Source organism: Cervus elaphus, chromosome 1 (genome assembly GCF_910594005.1).
Source record: "Cervus elaphus chromosome 1, mCerEla1.1, whole genome shotgun sequence".
NCBI classification, from domain to species: domain Eukaryota; kingdom Metazoa; phylum Chordata; class Mammalia; order Artiodactyla; family Cervidae; genus Cervus; species Cervus elaphus.
Genome location: NC_057815.1, coordinates 92266953 through 92287140, shown reverse-complemented (window position 1 = coordinate 92287140; position 20188 = coordinate 92266953). Strand labels below are relative to the sequence as shown.

At 37.4% G+C, this 20188-nt stretch overlaps 1 protein-coding gene across 1 annotated transcript; it reads right to left on the bottom strand.

The window, feature by feature from the left end:
* Positions 1–17171: 17171 nt before the first annotated feature.
* On the bottom strand, positions 17172–18122 carry LOC122699885 (olfactory receptor 8K3-like). The gene has a single exon (XM_043912318.1). The coding sequence runs from the start codon at positions 18120–18122 to the stop codon at positions 17172–17174; it is 951 nt and encodes a 316-aa protein (XP_043768253.1).
* Between the last annotated feature and the right edge of the window lie 2066 nt (positions 18123–20188).

Below are 20188 nucleotides of genomic sequence, written 5' to 3'. Positions count from 1 at the left end.
GGGATATTGAAGAGAATTTTCTGTTTGCTTCACCAGCTTTAGAAATGTATGAAATGTATGAAATTACTTTTCCAAAGTTTACTACCTGTGCTGATCTCCTGATTATTATTTTTAGAACTATACTCTAAAAAAGTTATGTGTTTTCTGTCCGATTCCACTGGAAACTGAACTTGCTGGATGGCAGATTTACCGAAACACTGGGTACTCAAAACTCCTAGCCTCCAAAAATTTCTTTTCACATCACAGTGCAAGATGGAAAACCCTGCTTTTGCTCATCAAGAGATCAGAAATATTCCCATGAATACCTTGATTTAATTATTCATTAAAAACACAATATTTTGGGAAGGCAATAAGATCCCAGAGTCACTAAATGACTGAGAATTTCGAAGAATACCAAACAAGAACATGACCACCAGCAGCTTTGTAATTCTGACTTAATTTTTTTCTTTTAATTCCTGAATCTTCAGGTTTTCTTGTCCCACTGTTGTGTCTTTTCTTACTCATACAATTAAGCGTTTATAGAAAACATCTGCTGCCATTGCTCAGTTCCCAAGTCATGTCAGACTCTTTGTGGCCCCATGGACTGCAGCACGCCAGGCCTCCAAATATTAAATAATATGACCCTGACATTTCAAAGATGCTCCTTAGTGTTTGTGAAAATATTTGAATGGTTATCGGCAGGAAAAGGGATGCATGCAGTTCTATTCTGGTCATACATTATCAACAGAAAGTTGTACATGGAAAAGAACCAAATATCCTCATGTTTTGCTGTGATTTGACATAGAATAAAACAGCTATCTTGCAAATGTCACCAAAGCTATCCATCTATTGTTAAAATAAGGCACCACATGAAATATGCTATTTACCTGTAATGAAACCTCTGATGTTCTCATGTGCTTTGCAACACAAATAGGGCAATTTATGCATTTTTCTCTCCCTCTGTGACTCTCCTTGAGGAGTTGCCAAGCAATTTTTTGACTGTCCCTGAAGCATTAAAATATAACAGAATGCAAGTAATGAGGTGTAGTTATTAATAATCCAGAGCAGTTTGTATGTACCTGTAAATAAGTTACATATATTGGTTTCCTATTTTTTTTTTTTACCATTTATTAATGTTCTCTTTTTTCCTGCTTTGATAGTTAATTTCTGTACCCATTTGGCTAGGCTGTGGTGCCCAATTGTTTAGTTAAATATCAGTCTAGTGTCACTGTGAAAATTATTCTTTTTAAAATTTTTATTAACACTTAAATGAATAGACTTTCAGTACAGCCAATTGCTCCTCAAAATATAGGTGGGCTTCATCTAACCAGTTGAAGGTCTTCAAAAGCAAATACTGAGGTCCTTTAAAGGAAAAAGTGTCTGTCTCTAGACATTATGTAAGTAATTAAATAAACTGAAAATAACAATGCATCATGTAGATTTTATATATGTATACAACTATGTATAAAGGACAGGGAGCTATATTTAATATCCTGTAATAAACTGTGAACTGACCTGAACTGAATAAACCATAAAGGATATATAGAGTCTTTATCTGCTATTTCCAAATTGATCCCTCCCCCCACTTTCCACTTTAACCATAAGTTTTTTTTCCATGCCTCCAGTTTATTTCTGTTCTGTTGCTAAGTTAGTTTGTAGCATTGCTTTTAGATTGCACATGTAAGTGATATCATGCAGTATTTGTCTTTCTCTTTCTGACTTCACTTAGTATGATATGCTCTAAATTTATCAATATTGATACAAGTGGCATTATTTCCTTCTATTTTTATGACTCAACAGTATTTCATCATGTACATACACCACATCTTTGTCCATCCCTCAGTGGACAGGTGTCTTCCATGTCTTGGCTTTTGAAGTTCATGTATCTTTTTGAATTGCTCTTCTCCATATATGTGCTCAGAAGCGGGATTGCTGGATCACATGGCAACTCTATTTTGTACTGTTTTCCATCGTGGTGATGGTGGTTCAGTCGCTAAGTCGTGCCCATCGTGGCAGCACCAAATTATATTTCCACCAGCAGTGTAGGAGGATTCCCTCTTCTTCACACCCTCTCTAGCATATACTATTTGTCGACTTTTAAAATGATAGTCATTCTGAACAGTGGGAAGTGATAACTTACTGTAGCTTTGATTTTCATTTCTCTAATAATTATCAAAGTTGTGCATCTTTTCATATGCCTACTGGCCATTTGTATGTCTTTTTGGAGAAATGTCTATCTACACCTTCTGCTCATTTTTTGACCGGGAGCAGTCTTCCCCTAAATATACACATATTCCATTCACTCAACTTCTCAAGTGTTTATTTAACCAATATTCTTACAGAGGGCTACCTGACAACTTTAATCAAAATTTAAGTTCCATCCTGGCTACTTCCTCTTTTTCTTTTTCATATTGCTCAACAACACCAACCATACTATAGAGCTCACTTTTCATTCTTCAAATTTTCTGTATTTTCTCTAAGCCCCATGAAGAAAGAGTCTTGGTTGTTAAAATAGCAATGCATGTTTATTTTCCTGAATGAATCATTTAGGTAATATTTATCAGCTATTCTTTTTGTACCTTTTACTCTGCTAGTACTACAGAAAAACTGAATGTACTATACATTTTCTGGTTTATAAAAATAAGTGCTTTAAGAAAGAGACACGTTAATAGGTCACACGTGAGAACACGTGGGAATGGCAGTTAGATGAGGGCCTGAAACTAGGTATGGGTGAGTATCTGAGCAGGGAATAGTCATCTGTTAATGATATATTTTGTTTCAAAGTAATGAATGGTTTTCTTTATTTCTATGCTTCTCATACATCAATTCTTGTTCATCCAATAGAGGCAAATTTACAAGGCTTAAACACACCAATAATAATATACTTTCACTAATACATCATCCATTGTTAGCATATCCTAGAGTGAATTTTAAATAGTATATTTGCACATATTTTCCAGTTTCTAGAGAGGGCATTTTTCACCTCTTTGTTCCTCAAACTGTAGATCATCGGATTCAGCATGGGTATTACTAAAGTATAAAATAAAGATGCCATTTTATCAGTATCAAAGGAATCACTGGATTTGGGCTGCACGTACATAAAGAGGAGAGTGCCATAGAATATGATTATCACTGTCAAATGAGATCCACAGGTGGAGAAAGCCTTGTGTCTGCTTTCTCCTGGTTCATCCTGAAGATGGCGACAAGGATCAAGATATAGGACACGAGAACTATCAGAAGAGATGAAACCAAATTAAAAATTGAAAAGATCAGAATTACCCATCTAATCTCACGTGTCTGAACAAAGCAAAGATATCAAGGGCAGACTATCACAATAGAAATGTTTAATGATATTATGACCACAAAACGATGAAATAAAAATTTGTATGACGGTCAGCAGAGACAAAAAGAGGCTGTACAGATAGGGACTGGCCGCTGGTCTGTGACGTAACCTTTGTGACATGATCCTGTGTGGAGCAGAGGGTTACAGACGGCCACGCAGCGGTCATAGGCCATCGCAGACAGCGTGAAAACTTCACTGTGATAAACGTGCTGAACAAAGTGAGCCGGGTGGCACACCAGTGATGGAGATTGTACGCTGATCTGCGGCAGCATTCACCAGCGTTCTGGGCCCTACAGCTGTTGAATAACCAAGGTCAGTGAGAGCCAGGTGTCTGAGCAAAAAGTACATGGGTGTTTGTAGCCTAGAGTCTATCGCAGTGAGAATAACCAAGCCCAGGTTACCCCCACTGAGCCCAAGTAAACAGTGAGGAAGAGTCCAAACAAAGGCGCCTGTAGCTCAGGGAGATCCGTGATTCCGAGGATGAATTCAGTCAGCAGCTCAGGCTGTGTTTGTCCAGCCAGGCCATTCGGGAAACACAAACTGGGAATAAATATAAAATAATTATTAACCTTCACGAGCTGTGATGAGATTATCATTGTAATAAGTGGCTAAAATCTTAAATCTTATGCTTATGGTTTGTTAATTTAATTGGCAGCTCAGTTCTCTCTCTCCCAAGTCACTTAGCTCCTGACAGGTGTCTTAGATATGACACATAAACAGTAAAAATATAAAATAAAATAAACAAAAATAAACAAATTGACTTTAATCTAAATGAAAATTAAAACAAAGTTTTGTCTGTCAAAGGACAGTCTCAAAGTTTTAAAAATGTGACCCTCACAATGGAAAAAGTTGGGAATCATATGCCTGATGTGTCTAATGTATTGAATAATGTTTTGTATAAAGTATTGAATAATGTTTTGTATAAACACTTTTATAACTCAACAACAGAAAAATACCCAAATTAAAAACAGACAAAGGATGTGAACAGAAATTTCTCACAGGAGATATACAAATGACCAGTAATCACCTGAAAATATGTACAAAATACAATGGACAAGGGTGAACATTGGACCTTCACTGTAAAACCACACGAAGTACAGAGGTTAGAGAAGCCAAATCATCCCCAACCCTCCCCCCACCCCCTCTGCCGGGGACAATTACACCTTTCAACAATAAATGCGTGACAGTAAGTGCAATCTACAAAGAGAGATAAAATATATATATTTAAATGCATACATTTAAACATCAAAGCAATTTTTTGAGAGACAATAAAGTGAGTTTTGGTAAGAGCTACTAAATAAATAAAGAATGGAAAATAATATAAATTTTAAGCAAAAAATACATTCCCACTTCATAATTTTGAAGGGACTGTCCTGTGCATAAATTTGTATTTGTACAGGTTTTCTTTTTCATTCCAGTCTCCAATAGATGTCCAGTCAGTCATTTAAGGGATGATTTGACAGCCTCAAAGATTTGTAGGTGGGAGGGAGTGAGAGTCCTCTAACTAATTAGATATTACGGTGTGGTGAAGCCACAATGTAGTGAAATGGATGCTTTAATATTTTATTTTGACCTCACCTCTACAAAAAAATAAAAAATGATGACTTTCAAATGGCATTGATCCTTGCAATGATATGGATACATCTGGGAAACTCATGTTATATTAGAAGCAGATAAATTACAAGGACTATAAACACATGGATATAATGCCTTTAATTCAGACATAGTTGGAAAACACTGTGGGAATCTGTCATTATCTGGTGTTAAAATTTTGAAGTAAATTCAATTTATATCAAATCTGCCCTCAATCTTTTCCAGCACCCGGGACTTTTCCATTGAGTCATGTATGCATCAGACGACTGAAATACTGGAGCTTCAGCTTCAGCATCATTCCTTACAATGAGTATTCAGTTGATTTCCCTTAAGATTGAGTGGTTTGATCTCCTTGCTGTCCAAGGGACTCTCAGGAGTCTTCTCCAGCACCACAGTTCTAAGGCATCAATTCTTTGGTGTTCTGTCTTCTTTATGGTCCAGCTCTTACAACCATACATGACCACTGGGAAGACCATAGCCTTGACCATATGGACCTTTGTTGGCAGAGTTAAGTCTCTGCTTTTCAACACACTGTCTAGGTTTCTCATAGCTTTCCTGCCAAGAAGCAATCATCTTCTGATTTCATGGCTTCAGTCACCACCCACAGTGATCTTAGAGCCCAATGAGAGGAAATCTTTCACTACGTCCACCTTTTCCCCTTCTGTTTGCCATGTACAATATTATGGACCTCTGCCCATAGTTCTTCAGGCACATTGTTTACTAGATCTAATGCCTTGAATCTATTCATTATCTCCACTGCATATTCACAGAGGATTTAAGTCATACCTTAAAAATGAACATTCAGAAAACTAAGATAATGGCAGCCTGTTCCATCACTTCATGGCAAATAGATAAGGAAACAATAGAAACAGTGAGAGACTTAATTTTGGGGGGCTCCAAAATCACTGCAGATGGTGACCACGGCCATGAAATTAAAAGATGTTTGCTCCTTGGAAGAAAAGTTGTGGCCAACCTAGGCAGCATATTAAAAAGCAGAGACATCACTTTGCCAGCAAAGGTCCATCTAGTCAAAGCTATGGTTTTTCCAGTAGTCATGTATGGATATGAGTTGGTCTATAAAGAAACCTGAGCACCAAAGAATTGATGCTTTTGAACTGTGGTGTTGGAGAAGACTCTTGAGAGTCCCTTGAACTGCAAGGAGATCCAACCAGTCCATCCTAAAGAAAATCACTCCTGAATATTCATTGGAAGGACTGATGCTGAAGCTGAAACTCCAATACTTTGGCCACCTGTTGCAAATAACTGACTCATTTGAAAAGATTCTGACGCTGGGAAGGTTGAAGGCAGGAGGAGAAGGGAATGGCAGAGGGTGGGATGGTTGGACGGCATCACTGACTCGATGGACATGAGCTTGAGCAAACTCCAGGAATTGATGATGGTGTGCTGCAGTCCATGGGGTCGCAAAGAGTCGGACATGACTTAGGGACTGAACTGAACTGATACCTGGCTGGCCTAGTGGTTTCCCCCAGTTTCTTTAGTTTAAGCCTGTATTTTGCTATGAGAAGCTGATGAGCTGAGTCACGGTTGATTCCAGGTCTTGATTTTGCTAACTGTAAACAGCTTCTCCATCTTTGGCTACAAAGAATGTAATCGATTCTAACACCAGAAAAAAAAAAAAAATGTTCTACTCAAAAGAACCTGGAGTAACAGGCAAATTTGGCTTCGAAGAATAAAATGAAGCATGGCAAAGGCTAACTGAATCCTGCCAAGAGAATGCAGTGGTCATAGCAAATACCCTTTGTCAACCACACAAGAGACGACTTCACACATGGACATCAACAAATGGTCAATACCGAAATCAACAGGGTATTAGACCAGAAACTTCAGTTATCAAAACAGATTGTTAAAGCTATGGCTGAATGACCAAGTTGGGGTATTAGGAAATCAACTTCAAGTCATTGTTGAGGCCATGAGTCACTAGACTCAGAATCAAAAACAGATATAATCTACTCACCTCTAATGAGGAACCTTCTGTTCCCAGTGTGTTCCTAACAACCCAGTGAGAAGAATTTATGGGTTTCTTTGCTCCTTTGAGACTCTGCCTGAGGAGAAATGATACAGTCTGATAATTAGATGCAAAGCATTTTAAAGCTTCAAGCAAAGCCAACAGGATGTCTGGGGATTATGCAGGACATCTTTACATTCCTATACAAATAAAGGTATGTTAGATAACTTTCCACAGTTTTCCCTGGTTAAGTTTCCTCTACTGCAACCCAGAGATCCAAAATCAATTGTATTAATTGAGCAGGCATTTTAGATTTTCTTGCAACCCTTAATTTTCTCCTCTTAATATAGCAGCTTTTCATGACTTCATGGCTGAGGACGTAATGGACAAAGGTTTGAACAGTGCTTATTGCACTGTTTTAAAAATTCACAAGGGAAAATAATATTTATGTTATCAACTTTCTCCTTATTCATGGTGTTTTATTATTGGAGTATAATATACATACTAATGGGGCATGACCTGATGTCTCAGATGATAAACTGCTTGCAATGTGGGAGACCCGGGTTCAGTCCCTGGGTCATGAAGATCCCCTAGAGAAGGAAATGGCAAACCACTCCAGTGTTCTTGCATGGAGAAGTCCATGGATATAGTAACTGGTGTTGCAGTCCATGGAGTTGAAAAGATTTGGACACAACTGAGTGACTAACACTTTCATACATATTCAACACACGTGTACAACATACACTTAAAACTTAACACATCTGTATAATCAGAATCCAAATTAAACATCAATAACAAACCCTAAACTAAAACATTACCAGGACTCCAAAAGAACCCTTTATTTTTCTTTTTACCATGAACTTTTCCACTAACACACACACACACACACACACACATTCATATAACCATTTCTCTGACTTCTAACAGCATAGATTATTTTCACCTATTTTTGTTATTTTATATAAAAGAAGTTCTGTATATGTTGCTCTTTTATGTATATGTGTCTGGCTTTTCTTAATGAATAATAATATATAGTTCTAGATTGCTCATTGTTTATTTTGTGTACAATTCCATTTTGTGAATAAATCACAAATTAGTTAAACTTCATTGCATTGTTACATATAAGGATTGCTTATAAGGAGGTTTATAATTAGTGACTCACTGGAAAAGAGCATGATGTTAGGAAAGATTGAAGGCAGGAGAAGGAGATGACAGAGGATGAGATGATTGGATGGCATCACCGACTCAGTGGATATGAGTTGGGATAAACTCCGGGAGTTGGTAATGGACAGGGAGACCTGGCATGCTGCAGTCCATGGGGTCACAGAGAGTCCGACACAATTGAGCATCTGAAAACACCGAACTGAACTGAATTAGTGTTACTGTGAACATTCTATTTCATTCTATGTTTCAATAAAAGTAAAACTATTTTTCCATATGTCTGAGTCTTTATAAAATAATGAAAATTGGATTTTTGCCCTATATTTGTTAAATATAATCATTTATAATTTATAAAAATGATGTACTAATGTTATGCAGAAGTTTTTTGATAATGCTAATTAAAAAGTTACTCCCACACTCCTTGTGTCCCTAGTATTATTCAATCTAGAATGGCTTAATCTTGAATGCATTTCTATTTGGGTACATTCCTTATAATGAAATTGCTGAGTCACAGGAGGGAGAGTCATATTCAGTTTTATTAAATACTGCAAAATAAATTTCCAGAGTGGTTATAATCAATATGAATTTTCACTAGCAAATAGTTATGATTGCTTAGTATCTTAGTCAAGACTCAATATTTTCCTTTATTTTCTTTCTAGTCATTCTGGATGATGCATACAGGTATCATTAATTTTAGTTTATTCTAATACTGAATGAAATTGAAAACATTTTCATGTGTTGAAATGTTGCTTAGGTTTTTTTTTTTTTCCAAAAAGCACTTTTTCATGTCCTTTGTTAACTTTGTATTGTAATTCATGTCAATTATTTATTGATTTGTAGGAGTTATTTTTGTATTTTACATTGAATCCTCTCTCAGATGCACTCAATGTAAATAACACGTCTGATTATGTATGTATGATGTAAATATTCGTTCACACTATGAGAGTTTCTTGTTCATACCGTCAATTTTGATGTTCAGAATTTCTTTAAATAGTCCAGTTAATCTTTTTAAATCTTATGTAGTTACTTCTTTGTGTGTTCTGCTTAACAATCTGTACCTATTTCAATATCGCAAAGATTTCCTACTATGCTTTCCTCTGAAGTGTTTATTGTTTGCGTTTTCACATTTGGATCTTTAATCGAGGTAGAATTGAATCTGCATAGCATATGTGCCGGAGAAGGAAATGGCAACCCACTCCAGTACCCTTGCCAGGAAAATCCCATGGACGGAGGAGCCTGGTGGGCTGCCGTCTCTGGGGTCCCACAGAGTCGGACACGACTGAAGTGACTTAGCAGCAGCAGCAGCATATGTGTAGGTATCTGAATCCTGTTTTTTCCCTAAAATAATTATGCAAATGACTCAATAGCATTTATTGAAGAGATATTTCTTTCTCCTTTAGAAAGCAGTGATTTCCCTAAGTCAGATAAGAGTAGATGACTGGATCTGTTTCATTCATCAGTCTTATTTCATTGATCAGTCTGTGCTCAGCAAAATGTTTTCTAAATTTCTAAAGCTTTATAATAGGCCTCAATGTCTGATAATGTACCTTCTTCTACTTTACTGTCTTTCTTTAAGATTATCTTCACTATTTTTGGTGTTTTCACTTTCTGAATAAATTTTAATATACAAAGTGTCAGTATCTTATAAGTACAGATCAGTATCTTTTATGTTTGTATCTATTGGTATAATTTTTGGAGAGTCTGTCACTTAATGTTATATCCATTCATGTTTCATTTAATGTTATTTATACCCATTTATTTTTCTCCTCATTTGTTCCCTTCCCTTCCCCTCCCTTCCCTTCCCTTTCCCATTCTTCTTGCATTGCTGTGTATAATATATTGCATTAACAGCATAGAAAGTACCCTTATATAATGACCCATAACATCAGATTGTTTTTATTGAACACCTATAATGAATATATTTGCTCCAAACATGCTATTGCTTACCTTCCAGTACCCACTGTTACTTAGGAAAGGAACTGCTGCATCAGAGAGAATACACATTCTAAAATTTAGTGTTTGCTTATTTTCCCAGTCTTTATAGCAACATACACTTACTCAGGCAACTAAAAGGGGTTTAGTTTCTTCACATTCTCATCAAAATCTCTAACTGTTCAAAGAAACTTGACTTTTGGCCATCTTGCCGGATATGTAGTGATATGGCTGTATAGACTTGACTTCCATTTAGCTAATGATCAGTGATGTTTCTGAACACATTTATATGTTTTTTTATATTTTGATGTACTCTTTTGTGAAGCAGTTCTTCGGATATCTTGCTCTCTTTTCCCCAATAGTCTGTCTAGCTCGTACTGATTTTAGGAATTAGGATATCTGTTCTATTTTTACTTTTTTTTTTTTTTAATTATTGATACCAGTACTTTGTAGGATGTACTTGTTTCAAATGTTCTCTCAAGATTTCCTTTTCACTCTCCTATGATGTATTTTCATAATTTTGTACAGAGTGTTATTTTTCTATCATTTAGAGTTATTACTTTTTGTCACTTGCTTAAGTAGTCTTTGTTTATCATGAAGGTATCTATTTATTTTCTGTCAAGAAACTTTGTGATTATAATATTTCTATTATTTTTTTACTAAGCAAGTAAATGACTTAAATGTCCATGGTTTACATAGGAAGCCTAATTGTACTGTTAATTTACTAAAAATATCTTCTTTCCTCATTACATTTCAGTTGAGTTTTTGCTTGAAATCAGGTGAAATTGTACATGTGAGTTTATTTTTGGATTCTATTTTCATTTAGTTTATTGGTCTTTCTATTCAAAGTTTCACTGATGGCATACTCTTTAAAAATAATCTGGCTTTTAAAAAGGCATTGAATATAAGCAACTCCTGCAGCTCAATTCCAGAAAAATAAATGACCCAAGCAAAAAATGGGCCAAAGAACTAAACAGACATTTCTCCAAAGAAGACATACAGGTGGCTAACAAACGCATGAAAAGATGCTCAACATCACTCATTATCAGAGAAATGCAAATCAAAACCTCAATGAGGTACCATTACACACCAGTCAGAATGGCTGCTATCCAAAAGTCTACAAGCAATAAATGCTGGAGAGTGTGTAGAGAAAAGGAAATCCTCTTACATTGTTGGTGGGAATGCAAACTAGTACAGCCACTATGGAGAACAGTCTGGATATTCCTTAAAAAACTGGAAATAGAACTGCCATATGACCCAGCAATACCACTCCTGGGCATACACACCGAGGAAACCAGATCTGAAAGAGACACGTGCACCCCAATGTTCATCGCAGCACTGTTTATAATTGCCAGTACATGGAAGCAACCTAGATGCCCATCAGCAGACGAATGGATAAGGAAGCTGTGGTACATATATACCATGGAATATTACTCAGCTGTTAAAAAGAATTCATTTGAATCAGTTCTAATGAGATGGATGAAACTGGAGCCCATTATACAGAGTGAAGTAAGCCAGAAATATAAAGACCAATAGGTATGCTATTGCATATATATGGAATTTAAAAAGATGGTAACAATAACTGTATATGCAAAATAGAAAAAGAGACACAGATGTACAGAACAGACTTTTGGACTCTGTGGGAGAAGGCGAGGGTGGGATGTTCTGAGAGAATAGCATTGAAACAAGTATACTATCAAGGGTGAAACAGACCACCAGCCCAGGTTGGATGCATGAGACAAGTGCTCAGGGCTGGTGCACTGGGAAGACCCAGAGGGATGGGATGGGGAGGGAGGCAGGAGGGGGGATTGGGATGGGGAACACATGTAAATCCACGGCTGATTCATGTCAATGTATGGCAAGAACCACTACAATATTGTAATTAGCCTCCAACTAATAATAATAAATGAAATAAATTTGAAAAAATAAAATAAAATGCCACTTAAAAAAATTAAAAAGGCATTGATATCTGTTATTGGCACTCCTCTGGATTCTTTCTTCACATAACATACTCTTCTGACTACTCTAGATCTTGTGCATTTCTATATAACTTCTGATGCCAACTTAAGTCTTAAAAATGGAATTTTGATTGCTCTTGCTTTAAATATATATGAAAATTTAGGGAGAACGGATTTCATCATATTTAGTTCTTTCAGTCATTGAGCATGGCACATTGCTGCTTTTATGTTTACTATTTTTTTTTTTTTAATTAGTTGGAGGCTAATCACTTCACAACATTTCAGTGGGTTTTGTCACACATTGACATGAATCAGCCATAGAGTTACACGTATTCCCCATCCCGCTCCCCCCTCCCACCTCCCTCTCCATCCGACTCCTCTGGGTCTTCCCAGTGCACCAGGCCCGAGCACTTGTCTCATGCATCCCACCTGAGCTGGTGATCTGTTTCACCATAGATAATATACATGCTGTTCTTTCGAAACATCCCACCCTCACCTTCTCCCACAGAGTTCAAAAGTCTGTTCTGTACTTCTGTGTCTCTTTTTCTGTTTTGCATATAGGGTTGTCGTTACCATCTTTCTAAATTCCATATATATGTGTTAGTATGCTGTAATGTTCTTTATCTTCTGGCTTACTTCACTCTGTATAATGGGCTCCAGTTTCATCCATGTCATTAGAACTGATTCAAATGAATTCTTTTTAACAGCTGAGTAATATTCCATGGTGAATATGTACCACAGCTTCCTTATCCATTTGTCTGCTGATGGGCATCTAGGTTGCTTCCATGTCCTGGCTATTATAAACAGCGCTGCGATGAACATTGGGGTGCACGTGTCTCTTTCAGATCTGGTTTCCTCGGTGTGTATGCCCAGAAGTGGGATTGCTGGGTCATATGGCAGTTCTATTTCCAGTTTTTTAAGAAATCTCCACACTGTTCTCCATAGTGGCTGTACTAGTTTGCATTCCCACCAACAGTATAAGAGGATTCCCTTTTCTCCACAGCCTCTCCAGCATTTATTGCTTGTAGACTTTTGGATAGCAGCCATCCTGACTGGCGTGTAATGGTACCTCATTGTGGTTTTGATTTGCATTTCTCTGATAATGAGTGATGTTGAGCATCTTTTCATGTGTTTGTTAGCCATCTGTATGTCTTCTTTGGAGAAATGTCTGTTTAGTTCTTTGGCCCATTTTTTGCTTGGGTCATTTATTTTTCTGGAATTGAGTTGCAGGAGTTGCTTGTATATTTTTGAGATTAATCCTTTGTCTGTTGCTTCATTTGCTATTATTTTCTCCCAATCTGAGGGCTGTCTTTTCACCTTACTTATAGTTTCCTTTGTTGTGAAACAGCTTTTAAGTTTCATTATGTCCCATTTGTTTATTTTTGCTTTTATTTCCAATATTCTGGGAGGTGGGTCATAGAGGATCTTGCTGTGATTTATGTCGGAGAGTGTTTTGCCTATGTTCTCCTCTAGGAGTTTTATAGTTTCTGGTCTTACATTTAGATCTTTAATCCATTTTGAGTTTATTTTTGTGTATGGTGTTAGAAAGTGTTCTAGTTTCATTCTTTTACAAGTGGTTGACCAGTTTTCCCAGCACCACTTGTTAAAGAGGTTGTCTTTTTTCCATTGTATATCCTTGCCTCCTTTGTCAAAGATAAGGTGTCCGTAGGTTCATGGATTTATCTCTGGGCTTTCTATTCTGTTCCATTGATCTATATTTCTGTCTTTGTGCCAGTACCATACTGTCTTGATGACTATGGCTTTGTAGTATCGTCTGAAGTCAGGCAGGTTGATTCCTCCTGTTCCATTCTTCTTTCTCAAGATTACTTTGGCTATTCGAGTTTTTTTGTATTTCCATACAAATTGTGAAATTATTTGTTCTAGTTCTGTGAAAAATACCGTTGGTAGCTTGATAGGGATTGTATTGAATCTATAGATTGCTTTGGGTAGAATAGCCATTTTGACAATATTGATTCTTCCAATCCATGAACACGGTATGTTTCTCCATCTGTTTGTGTCCTCTTTGATTTCTTTCATCAGTGTTTTATAGTTTTCTATGTATAGGTCTTTTGTTTCTTTAGGTAGATGTACTCCTAAGTATTTTATTCTTTTTGTTGCAATGGTGAATGGTATTGTTTCCTTAATTTCTCTTTCTGTTTTTTCATTGTTAGTATATAGGAATGCAAGGGATTTCTGTGTGTTAATTTTATATCCTGCAACTTTACTATATTCATTGATTAGCTCTAGTAATTTTCTGGAAGAATCTTTAGGGTTTTCTATGTAGAGGATCATGTCATCTGCAAACAGCGAGAGTTTCACTTCTTCTTTTCCTATCTGGATTCCTTTTACGTCTTTTTCTGCTCTGATTGCTGTGGCCAAAACTTCCAAAACTATGTTGAATAGTAGTGGTGAGAGTGGGCACCCTTGTCTTGTTCCTGATTTCAGGGGAAATGCTTTCAATTTTTCACCATTGAGGGTGATGCTTGCTGTGGGTTTGTCATATATAGCTTTTATTATGTTGAGGTGTGTTCCTTCCATGCCTGCTTTCTGGAGAGTTTTTATCATAAATGGATGTTGAATTTTGTCAAAGGCTTTCTCTGCATCTATTGAGATAATCATATGGTTTTTATCTTTCAATTTGTTAATGTGGTGTATTACATTGATTGATTTGCAGATATTAAAGAATCCTTGCATTCCTGGGATAAAGCCCACTTGGTCATGGTGTATAATTTTTTTAATATGTTGTTGGATTCTGTTTGCTAGAATTTTGTTAAGGATTTTTGCATCTGTGTTCATCAGTGATATTGGCCTGTAGTTTTCTTTTTTTGTGGCATCTTTGTCTGGTTTTGGAATTAGGGTGATGGTGGCCTCATAGAATGAGTTTGGAAGCTTACCTTCATCTGCAATTTTCTGGAAGAGTTTGAGTAAGATAGGTGTTAGCTCTTCTCTAAATTTTTGGTAGAATTCAGCTGTGAAGCCATCTGGTCCTGGGCTTTTGTTTGCTGGAAGATTTTTGATTACAGTTTCAATTTCCTTGCTTGTGATGGGTCTGTTAAGATCTTCTATTTCTTCCTGGTTCAGTTTTGGAAAGTTATACTTTTCTAAGAATTTGTCCATTTCATCCAAGTTGTCCATTTTATTGGCATAGAGCTGCTGGTAGTAGTCTCTTATGATATTTCAGTAATGTATTTGTAGTTCCTAGCAATGAACTCACTCAAATCATTCATTAGTTTTCCCTGAGTATTTTACAGACTTTTTCTGGTGTAATGAATTGTTGAAAATCTTGCTTTAGCCTGTTTTATGCTAGCATATAGCAAAATAACTATTTTTGTATGCTTATATTATAGCCATCAACCTGGTAAAATTCACTTCTTATTTCTAATATTTTAGCTTGAAATTTATTTTTGGGTTTTTAATTAACACATATCCACTTGAGAATAACTTCCCTTTTGTTTTTGTTTCCCAAAGCTTAAAAAATGTTTGTTTCATAATTTGACAGAAATTTGAGATGACAGCAACCATAAGGGGATATGGCTGATGTTTCATTAAGGCAAATATTTTTGATGTATTGCTCATTGTTGTACTCGCCAGCAAAAGAACACTAACTGCCATCTTCTACTTGTCAGGATGCCAGTGTGATGGGCACTAATATTTAAATGTTGTGTAACCAGTTTCAGTTCAGTTCAGTCACTCAGTCGTGTCTGACTCTTTGCGACCCCATGAGTCACAGCACGCCAGGCCTCCCCATCCATCACCAACTCCCAGAGTTTACTCAAACTCATGCCCATCGCGTTGGTGATGCCATCCAGCCATCTCATCCTCTGTCATCCCCTTCTCCCCATGCTGTCAATCTTTCCCAGCATCAGGGTCTTTTCCAATGAATCAGCTCTTTGCATGAGGTGGCCAAAGTATTGGAGTTTCAGCTTCAACATCAGTCCTTCCAATGGACACCCAGGACTGATCTCCTTCAGGATGGACTGGTTAGATCTCCTTGCTGTCCAAGGGACTCTCAAGAGTCTTCTCCAACACCACAGTTCAAAAGCATCAATTTTTCAATGCTCAGCTTTCTTCACTGTCCAACTCTCACATCCATACATAACCACTGGAAAAACCATAGCCTTAACCAGACAGACCTTTGTTGGCAAAGTAATGTGTCTGATTTTTAATATGCTATCTAGGTTGGTCATAACTTTCCTTCCAAGAGTAAGTGTCTTTTAATTTCATGGCTGCAGTCACCATCTGCAGTGATTTTGGAGCCCAAAAAAATAAAGTCTGACAATGTTTCCATTTTCTCCCCATCTATTCCCCAAGAAGTGATGGGACCAGATGCCATGATCTTAGTTTTCTGAATGTTAAGCTTTAAGCCAACTTTTTCACTCTCCTCTTTCACTTTCATCAAGAGGCTTTTTAGTTCCTTTTCACTCTCTGCCATAAAGGTGGTGTCATCTGCATATCTGAGGTTATTGATATTTCTCCCGGCAATCTTGATTCCAGCCTGTGCTTCCTCCAGCCCAGCGTTTCTCATGATGTACTCTGCATATAAGTTAAATAAGCAGGGTGACAATATACAGCCTTGATGTACTCCTTTTCCTATTTGGAACCAGTCTGTTGTTCCATGTCCAGCTCTAACTGTTGCTTCCTGACCTGCATACAGATTTCTCAAGAGGCAGGTCAGGTGGTCTGGTATTCCCATCTCTTTCAGAATTTTCCATAGTTTATTGTGATCCACACATTCGAAGGCTTTGTTGTAGTTAATAAAGCAGAAATGGATGTTTTCTGGAACTCTCTTGCTTCTTCGATGATCCAGTGGATATTAGCAATTTGATCTCTGGTTCCTCTGCCTTTTCTAAAACCAGCTTGAACATCTGGAAGTTCTTGGTACACATATTGCTGATACATACACACAAAAACATTTTATTAAAAGACACAAGAATGTCTTTAAAAAATATTTAATGATAGATGTAGTTAAAAAAAGAAAAAGGTTTCCCTTCAATTGAAACATAAACACTTGGCAAAGTGGGAACAGTGATCTGGACTTGAGTCTCTTGCACTGAAACTTGAGGTTAAGCCAAAGTTGACACCAGAAGAATGATCACAACTTGAACATCTACCGTTGACACAAGAAAAACCATTTTTAGTTTGCATGCTTTTCATACATTACTGCTTTTGGGTAATTTGTCACATAAAGTAAACAATTGTCTATAATCTAATTTATCGTGCATGCCTTTTATATTTACTTTTATATGGGGATTTTGCACAGATTTTTCCACACCCTACGCAGAGCACCTTTTACTTCCTTGTTCCTCAAGCTGTAGATCATAGGGTTCAGCATGGGTATGACCAAAGTGAAAAATACAGAGGCCATTTTGTCAGTATCAAAAGAGTGGCTGGCCTTGGGCTGCATGTACATAAAGGCTAGCGTGGCGTACAGTACAACTACCACTGCCAGGTGAGAGCCGCAGGTGGAGAAAGCCTTCTGCCTGCCCTGTACAGTGTTCATTTTTAGGATGGCTTTAAGGATCAGCATGTAAGACACAAGGACTATCAGGAGAGATGAAACCAAATTAAACACGGAACAGACCAGTATGAACAGCTCGATTTCCCATGTGCCTGAGCACAGCAAAGTTAGCAAGGGGAGACTGTCACAGTAGAAATGACTGATGATGTTATGGCCACAGAAGGATGAAATAAATATCTTGATGGTAGTTATCAGAGAAACGGAGGCGCTGTAAACATAGGGGATGGCGACCAGCACCCAGCATACTCTCGGTGACATCACTACTGTGTAGAGCAGAGGGTTGCAGATGGCCACGTAACGGTCATAGGCCATTGCCGACAGGATGAAGAGTTCACTGATGATGAACAAGATGAAGAAAGTCAGCTGTGTAGCACACCAATGGTAAGAGATTGTGTTTTGATCAGCTATGAAATTTACCAGCATTTTGGGTCCCACAGATGTGGAATAGCCCAGATCGATGAAAGCCAGGTTTCTGAGAAAAAAGTACATGGGTGTCTGTAGCTTGGAGTCCACCTTGGTGAGAACGATCATGCCCAAGTTTCCCACTGCCGACACTACATAGATGGTGAGGAACAGCACAAAGAAGGGAGCCTGCAGCTCGGGCCGGTCTGTGATTCCCGTGAGGATGAATTCAGCAGGCATCGTTTGATTTTGTTTGTCCATCCAGGCCATCAAGGAAAGTAACTGTGGGAAGAACCATAAGAATAGACAGTGGGGTTCAGAAGATGCCATCTGATATAATTTTAGTACGCAAAGCCATTATGTGTAAGACGAATCTAATTATTTTTGATGGAGTGATATAAAACAAGACTCAGCTCCGTCACTGAACCTGGAACCAAATTTAGAAACCATCATGAGGTAAGATGGACTTCCCGGTGGCTCAGCGATACAGAATCTGCCTGCAGTGCAGGAGAGGCGGTTTGGTCCTGGAAGATCCCCTGGAGAAGGAAATGGCAACCCACTCCACTCTCTTTGCCTGGGAAATCCCATGGACAGAGGAGCCCTGCAGACTACAGTCTATGTAGTTGCAAAGAGTCAGACACAACTAAACCACCAGCACCAGCATCATAACCTAAGATATATAGTAGTCATTTTACTTTTTGTCTCATGTACTGGTTCTCATTGCAAAATATACACCGTTCCTTTATGGCTCTGTTAGCAAAATGTCATTATAAACATTTGGGCAGAAAGGGAAACCTGATGTTTTTTTCAAAAATATTTTTCAGTTGAAATACATATAATTGGTAAAAATGTAACAAATTTTAGAAAGAATCATAATACAAAGTAACAGTCCTTTCTTTCTTTCCTTTGGATCTTCAGTCCCAGTCTCTGAAGAAAACTGTTAGTAACTTATTTGATAGACTTTGATTTACTTCTCTTCAGTGTAACTCCACATATTCAAACATTATTTTCATTCCAATATCCATTTTGTAAAAAAATGTACTAAATTGATTATCTCCATAGAAAATGGTGAGATTGAATCTTTAGCTCATCCATATAAAAATCAGTCACAGACTGGTCAAGAACTTGGTATTAAAAGAAAAATTTTAAACTCACAGTGCTGAAATTGAAGCTCCAATATTTTGGCCACCTGATGCAAAGAGCCGACTCATCAGGAAAGACCCTGATGCTGGGAAGGATTGAATGCCAAAGAGAAGGGGCAGCAACAGACGAGGTGGTGAGATGGCATCACCTACTCAAGGTACGAGGATCTGAGCAAACCATGGGAGGCAGTGAAGGACAGAGGAGCCTGGCTGCAGCCCTTGGGGTTGCGGAGAGTAGAGCATGACTTAGGGGCTGAGCAGCAGCAAGTTAAACGCTAGAACTTCCGGCTGTCACTAAGCAAATGTAAATGTCAAGAAAACCAGAACATAAATTTGCTTAACTTGGAAGATGAAATCTGCCTCATACAATTCATTCTTTCTAAAAATCTATTCACAATATTAACAAACTATTTACAAAAAAGGTGAAAAGCAAACATTCATTAGCAGCAACCAGACAAGAAAGAGGGGAAAATCTAGGGCTTTTAGCTACAACAGTTTTACTCAAGGAAAACAATTTTTCCACAGAAGCTTGTGTATTGTGGCAAACCTTTTCATCCAAATTATGCTGTGCTTTACAAATCCTTGGAGTTCTGAAACTCAACTGAGTTGATTTTTTTTTTTTTTCATTTAAAAATTATCTTTATTAAAGCAGTTTGAGATAAAGTCTTATGGTATTGAAAACAAGACAAGCTTTCAATTCATGGGCATGTTTATGACTTGGAGGAGTTGGACTTCCTAACTATGAATTTGACACTCCACCTTACGTGACTGGGTCTTCATGTGATGAATTAAAGCGCAGGATGGTTTATTTGTGGTTAGAGGCTCCTCAGGTATAATCAGAGGAATATTCACTTCTCTATGTAACGACAAGCTCTCACCTTATTATTATTATTATATACTTTCATCTGATTCTCCCCACATCACCCCCACCCAAGAATTAGAGCACCAACTGGAAAAAGAAACAGGAAATCTGAGCAATAAGACTGACCTTTCTCTGATAGAAGCACAAACTTCAGAGTTTCACCAGGCCTTGGGGAATGAATGGATGTAAAACCCATTAATTATTATCTTATGCAAACTCAAACACCCAGTCTTAGCTATGTATTCTAAAACTTTGCAAACAGTCTCAACTGAGATACATGGGTTGGTCAGATTGAGAATATTCTCTTTCAAAGGGCAGACAGAAAAAACTAA